The sequence below is a fragment of the Lolium rigidum genome, chromosome 3 (genome assembly GCF_022539505.1).
Source record: "Lolium rigidum isolate FL_2022 chromosome 3, APGP_CSIRO_Lrig_0.1, whole genome shotgun sequence".
NCBI lineage: Eukaryota > Viridiplantae > Streptophyta > Magnoliopsida > Poales > Poaceae > Lolium > Lolium rigidum.
The window spans coordinates 260,023,719-260,030,578 of NC_061510.1; the positions used below are offsets into that span (position 1 = coordinate 260,023,719).

The window sequence follows — 6,860 nt, forward strand, 5'->3', positions numbered from 1 at the left end:
ATGCATTTCAGTTTAATACAATGACACGACTCTAGTAATATCATGGAACAGCCAAGATGGAATCTCTCTAGTTATGTAAACTACTCATGAGATTAATTTAAAGCATTTCACCCAATAGCAATGCTTGAAAACAAATGATCCAAAAAAATGAAGAGAGAAAAATGATCTCCAATGTTTATTTCAAAAACCTGAATATAAGAAATCAAATTACAACCGTAGACAAATGTGACCTATCTGTCAGAATTGAACTAACAAACACAACATATTTTACAGAAAATATAAACAATTATGTTGTACCGTTGGTGTCATAGTCATGCTATTATGTGGCACATTTGTTTAAATGGAAATATGACTGAACACAAAGAAGCACACGAACTGACAGGTTCCTCGCCTTGCAGGAGGCATCACACCGCCCCAACACTGGACAGCTTGGATGCAGCCTGAGGGGTTTCTGAAACTATTATTTTCTTCAAAGCTGAATTGGGCTTGTTCACTGAACTTGAATGGACTGAACGGATAATGCATTTATTCTGCAACATATTCTGCGTTAGTTGAACTTGATTCAACTCAATGATGGATCCCTTCTCACAAATTGGTCCATCTGTCGCCACATATTTCACAGTAGATTCAGTTTCGCTTAGATCAATCCTTTTGAGAAACAGAATCTTTGGTCTCTTAGGATGCTTTTTCGCTGCAGTTTCCCACATTTCTACTGTTTTGTTGCTGACCATATAATCAAGAGCAACTTCCTCCAGACGACCATGGTATTCTATCTTGATGCCTGAAAGATCAACAAGATCTTTACAGAGCAGCTGAACTGAGACAAGAAAGGGCAGGGCTCCTTCTCTGATTGTAGGGAGGACGGGTATTTGCACAACAAGACATAGGCGTCGCAGGCTTGGGAAATCTCCACTTTTTATGATGAAGCTCCTAAGGTCCGCTTCAACCAGTTTAAGGTACAGCAAGTACTGCAACTTACACAGGTTTGATAGATCACTCCCCGTTAGATTAGTTGATGAAAGGCACAACTCCGTGAGGCCACATAGGGACGTGACAAACTGAGGCAATAGGCTCAGCCTGCCCCGCAGTTTCAGTGAGCTAAGATAACAATATTCCTCTATAGAACTCAGGAGGTCTCCCGAAGAGTTTCCAAAATCAAGTGACAGAGAACGAACACCTGCCGTGTCCATACCATCCTGAGCAAACTTCTGAACCGCCTTTGAAATATGAGGCAAGCTCTCGTTGTCTGTACCAGTGGCTTCAAACCATATCTTAACCTTTTTCAATTCTTTCATATGAGCCATCAGTTGTAGAAAACCAGGGTTTTCATCTGCAACAAATCCTGCAAGAGTCTTCAACTTACTTTTTTTTGGCAGGACCTTCTCTAGTTCGCTCATTTTCAAGTCATTTTTCCCAAGCTTAAACTTTCCAAACAGGTGAGCTAAGTGAGGCAACCCAATGACTTCTACTGGCAACATATCTATCTTTGTCTTCCTCAGGTCCAGTGTCTCTAAGCAGTGTAACTTGTCAATTTTCTTTGGAAGGCTGCTGATAGTGCCCCCAAGGCTCAAATATTTTAGATACCACAGCTTGTGTATATCCTCGAGCTGATCATCCACCAAATCATTGCATTCTTCCAGATCCAACACTCGCAGTAGCTCACACCTGCAAAACTCGGAAGCAGCGGCTCCCGCATTCCCAAAGATCGTCAGAGATCGGGCACGGAATTTCTTGCTGCCAGCCGTGTCATCACTTGCTGAACTTGTATGCTGGTTCATGCCCAAGGTGCTGTCAGTTGCAGGGTTCTCGATGAACAGGTGACGAAAATTACTTCGATTTTGATCACGAAGAGAAGTGATGAAGTTATCAGACATGGACTTGTGCAGCATGAACTCGTGCATAATACCATGAGTTTTGCATGTCTTCACCTTCGAATTGTTGCTAGCATCGATCGGCCGAACGATATTCCGGTCAATAAGTTCCTTGAAGTTTTCATCTGCTACCTCCAGGTCACTGCGTTTGTACTGACATCGTACATAACCTTCGGCTAACCATCGCCTGATTAAAGTACTCCTCCTGATTGGACGACCATTTGGGAACACACTTGTGTATAGTAATGAGGTCCTGAGAGGATAGCCAGAAAGACTGCTATAGCTATTTAAAAGAACCTGTTGCAGTTTTCTGAAGTCTGCCTCCTTCTCCATATGATGCCCGAGGCTGCGGCAAACTTGCGCACAGTGACTTCCTGTGAGCTCAGTCTCGCCTAGCAAAAACTTAGCCACACTAACAAGAGCAAGTGGAAGGCCATCGCACTTCTCCACAATTGCGGTTGAACCCCGCTCTAATTCAGGCGAACATCCTCGAAAGAATACCTTCTTCATTAGCAAAACCTTAGAGAGTTCCGCATCAAGAATGTTCATCTTGTAAATAAAACCATCACCTGAGCTGCAAGCATTAGCTACTGATTGAAGAGCCGTGGTTACTACGATTCTGCTTTTTGTTTCCCTATGGAAGATAGATTTTATGGCATCCCAATGTTGCTTGTTGATGTCATCAATTACAATTAAACATCTACAAAAAAAATGACAAAGAGTAAGTTATTATATCTGTCGACTAGAATCAATTGACTGCCAATTCAATAATCTGCTATATGCAGGTAAAACATGCATAATCGCTCAAACTTACATAGAATCTTCAACTATTGATAGGTACATATATAACAAGGGATGTGCATGTGATGATGTGACACTGTTTATGAAAGTACAGAGCTAGATTTCTATGTGTGGTATTGTAACCTACAGAAATATGTTGTTTGCACCTTTTTTAGATGGTCAGCTCTTGAATTGTAATCAATTAGTAGAAGTAAGCCTGCAGGACAGGTAAGCAACATAGATTAATGTGGGAAATTGGTTTGAATTGCTGACTAGCAGCTAAGTTCCTGAGTACTCCCTCTGTTTATAAATATAAGATGTTTTTAACACTTCTAAGTGAACTAGATACACAGTGAATGAACCTACACACTAAAAGTAGACGAGATATATACCAAAATAGATGAATCTACTAAACGGTAAGACGTCTTATACGGAGTATTAGTGAATGGAGTGAGTACATCATAAAACAACTGGTGACTACTTAGAATTAGCGCCTATTTTCACAACATTCATCAAAACCTGTATCTTAGAGGATCTTGAGTAAAGCACGAACAAACTTTATACTGCGGTAATAAGATGTAACCGCCACGAAAAATGTGGCGTTAATTTGCGCGATGTGCAAAGTAACTTAGTGAAGTAAAGCATAAGATCCTCACTCTGTAGTCTGCAGAAAATCGTTGATGGAATTTTGGACCTGCGGCACGTCATCCGCGTGCAATTGCCGGAGTATCGCCGTCAGAAGCCCCCCAGCGTCCTTGTGCTCCGACGACGCAGCCCAGGCACGGCAAGGAAATCTCCCGACCACACTAGAGCAATCATACACTGCCCTCGCGAGCGTCGTCTTCCCCGAGCCGCCGAACCCCACGATGGATATGACACCCAACTTCCCCGGCTCGCTATCTAGCAGCAGCTCGACAAGCTCCTGCTTTGGTTTGTCGATGCCCACAGGGTCATTCTCGGCCGTGTCCGCTGTCGCCGGAGAAGCTGCCCCGGCGGAGGATCTGCAGGCGTTGACATCGTAGTTGACCCTTCGCTCCTGCGCGTCCTTCAACCTCTTTTTGAGCTTCCGGATCTCCGCCGCGAACCGGGATCTGGTGCTAGCAACCGCCTTCTTCAGGCGGTGGAGGACCGATGATTCCCCGTCGCAAGCGACGCAGGGCAGGAACCGATCCAAGCAGTCCTCGATGTCATGCGCCAGATCACGCATCTCTTCCATGGACATGACCTGAGGCCGCGACGCGCTCGGATCCACCAGGTGACTGTCCCGGGCAATTGAGATCATCTCAAGCTCGGTCTGGATGAAACGGATGTCATCCTTGAGGCCCTTTGACAGCTTGTGCTTCTCGCTCAGCAGCGTGACGAGCTTCAGTACCACCTCCTTCGTCAGAGCGCTCGCCAAGGCAGCCTCCATACCGCCTCCGAGAGAAAGGCTCGAGCCACCTTATGCTGGCGCTCGCCCTCACCCTCACCGACGACGGCGAGCGAACCAGCGACTGGGATCGGGACAGGGCCGGGATGGAAGAAAGCAGCCTACTCGGGATGCGCGAGCGCGACGTGGATGACGGGCGCGGACTGCGCACACGCGTCGACCGCTGCAGCGGTGGTGACGAACAGGAGGACGGCGGCGATATGGAGTTGCCTCATCGCCATGGTTGCCACTCCCCCTGATTAGAGCGAAGAAGCTGATTAGTCAACTCTGATGATAAGTCTCGGTTCGGTAGTGACCGGAGACCAAAAAGAGGACGAAGCTCTCTTCATATTGAAAAGTATTTCAAAATTATATTTCGAAGTATTAGAGCATCTCCAGTCGCGTCCCCTCAAACCGTCTCCTAAAACGCGCCGGATTAAGCGTTCGGGGGACGTGTTTTGTTCGTGCCGTGTTTGGAGGACGTCGCTCCCCAGCCGCGTCCCCCAAACGCTGCTCCCAAATATTTTTTTAAAGCTTTCTTAACACACAACCATTTATCAAATATAGCATAGGAATAAATATGTTTGTGGAGATTGTTTTTAAATTCTAAACAAATGTAATAAATAGGGCTAGATCAAGGTGCCGCGTCATTTCCTTTGATCCTCCACAAATGCCAACGAGATCAGATTGAAGTTGATCATGAACATTGTTGTCTGGTCAACCTCCGCAAGCGAGCCCTCACACTCACAGGACACCAGTGTCCTGGTATGATTCTTGCGGTCATCCTCGATGGTCATGTTGTGCATGATCACACAAGCCTGCATCACCTCCCATATTTGGTCGTGAGACCAGCTTAGAGCAGGGTACCGGACAATGGAAAATTGTGCTTGAAGCACACCAAACGCCCGCTCGACATCCTTCCTGCAAGCCTCCTGTCGCGTAGCAAAGTGGGAATTCTTCAGACTGATGGATTCGAGATTGTTTTGACAAAAGTGGCCCATTTTAGATATATACCATCAGCTAGATAATAGCCTTTGGTATATTGGTGGCCATTGATCTCATAGTTGCATGGTGGAGCATGCCCTTACACTAGTCTGCTGAACACCAGAGACTGCTGCAACACGTTGATGTCATTGTGTGATCCCGCCATGCAAAAGAAAGAATGTCAAATCCACAGGTCATAATCTGCCACAGCTTCAAGCACCACACTGCAATATCCATGACACCCTTTGTATATACCTTGTCAAGCAAACGGGCAGTTCTTCCATGACCAGTGCATGCAATCGATGCTTCCAAGCATTCCAGAAAATCCTCTCGCAGCATTTTGTGCCATGATCCTTGCAGTATCTTCCTCAGTTGGCCCTCTCAGGTAGTATTTACCAAACTTTCCCACCACAACTCGGCAAAACTTGTACATGCACTCAATGGCAATAGACTCACTCATGCGAAGGTAGTCGTCCTGTCTATCGGCAGGTGCTCCGTATGCAAGCATCCTCATGGCGGTGGCGCACTTCTGAATCGACGAGAACCCGACAACGCCTACAGCGTCGAGGCTTGAGCTTGAAGTAGGGGTCGAACTCTCGAACGCCGTGGAGGATATTCATGAACAGACCCTTGCTCATCTTGTACCAGCGCCGAAAATTGTCTTCATGTGTTGCACCATCTGCGAAGTAGTCGTTGTGCAGCATGGTATGCCCCTCCATCCTCTGCCGGGGCTTGGACTTCTTTCTCCCCGGCCTTGATCCTCCGCGGTGTGGCCTCTTCCTCTTCTCCGCCTCAGCGTCAAGCATGTCCTGGAGGGACGCGATGATTAGCAAATGCTCCTGGAGGTCGTCGTCGAAGGCTTGCTCGTCCTCCAGCAGCAGGGCAAGCATCTCGTCGTCGCTATCCATGTCTGAAGCAAAATCAATGGTTAAAATTGCGCCGAGGCAGACGACGCAACGAACAGCGGCCAATCGCGCCTACCTGGCAAGTCGTCGAGCACCTTGTGTGCGCGGAGGTGGGACGGATTTGACACCACGTTCTGGAACGCGATGGCGAAGCGGCGGCGGCGGAACGACCGACGGGAGCGCCAGCCGCGACGGCGGTGCCGACTCTCAGAAGAGATCAGACGCCGAAACGGCCGGCAAATACAGCGGCGGAGGAGGGGTGGGAGGCGCAGAAAGGAAGGAGCGACGAGAAAAAAAGGCGCGAATCAACGGTTATGCAAATAGTCGCCGACATGTGGGAGCTCGCCTCGCTTTTCGGTGCGTCCGGCGTCCCCAGTGCGTCCCCTCTGGGGCGGGGACGGGCTCGGGGTGCCGGACACCGTATCGGGCCGCGCGGATAAAAAAGGGCTTTGGGGGACACGGCTGCAAGCGTTTTTTTATCCGGCGCGCCCCGAATCGCTTTGGGGGACGGTTTGGAGGACGCGACTGGAGATGCTCTTAAAATATTCTGAAAACATTGATAGTTAATGACATACACTACTCCCTCCGTCTCAGTTACTAGTCTTCCCGTATCCCTAGATCGCCAATTTAATCTATATAATTTAAATTATATAATATTAAAATTATATCATTAGAAAATAAAACATCTAAAATTTCTAATGATATATTTTTGTAACATATAACTAATACTAATTTGATCAAATTTGCGAGCTATGGATACGCATACGCCTAATAAACTTTGAGACAGGGAGTACTACCTTCATACCGGTTTACAGGGGAATTACTCATTTCGAGAAAACAATTTAACTCTAAAGTTGATCAACAAAATATAAGATATATGCCACAAAAATTATAAAATTGAAATTATATTTA

General features: G+C 46.7%; 1 protein-coding gene across 1 annotated transcript; it reads right to left on the bottom strand.

Moving 5' to 3' along the window:
• Positions 1 to 237: 237 nt before the first annotated feature.
• Positions 238 to 4,160, bottom strand: LOC124703359 (disease resistance protein RGA4-like). The gene is made up of 2 exons (XM_047235573.1): positions 3,308 to 4,160; positions 238 to 2,571 (listed from the first exon to the last, which is right to left on the bottom strand). The coding sequence occupies exons 1-2, from the start codon at positions 4,060 to 4,062 to the stop codon at positions 405 to 407; spliced, it is 2,922 nt and encodes a 973-aa protein (XP_047091529.1). The 5' UTR covers positions 4,063 to 4,160; the 3' UTR covers positions 238 to 404.
• Between the last annotated feature and the right edge of the window lie 2,700 nt (positions 4,161 to 6,860).

Coding starts and splice junctions, on each gene's coding strand:
- LOC124703359 (XM_047235573.1), bottom strand. CDS start 4,062: ATGGAGGCTGCCTTGGCGAGCGCTCTGACGAAGGAGGTGGTACTGAAG. Junction 2,572..3,307: donor GATTTTCTGCAGACTACAGA/GTGAGGATCTTA, acceptor TTTTTTTTGTAG/ATGTTTAATTGTAATTGATG.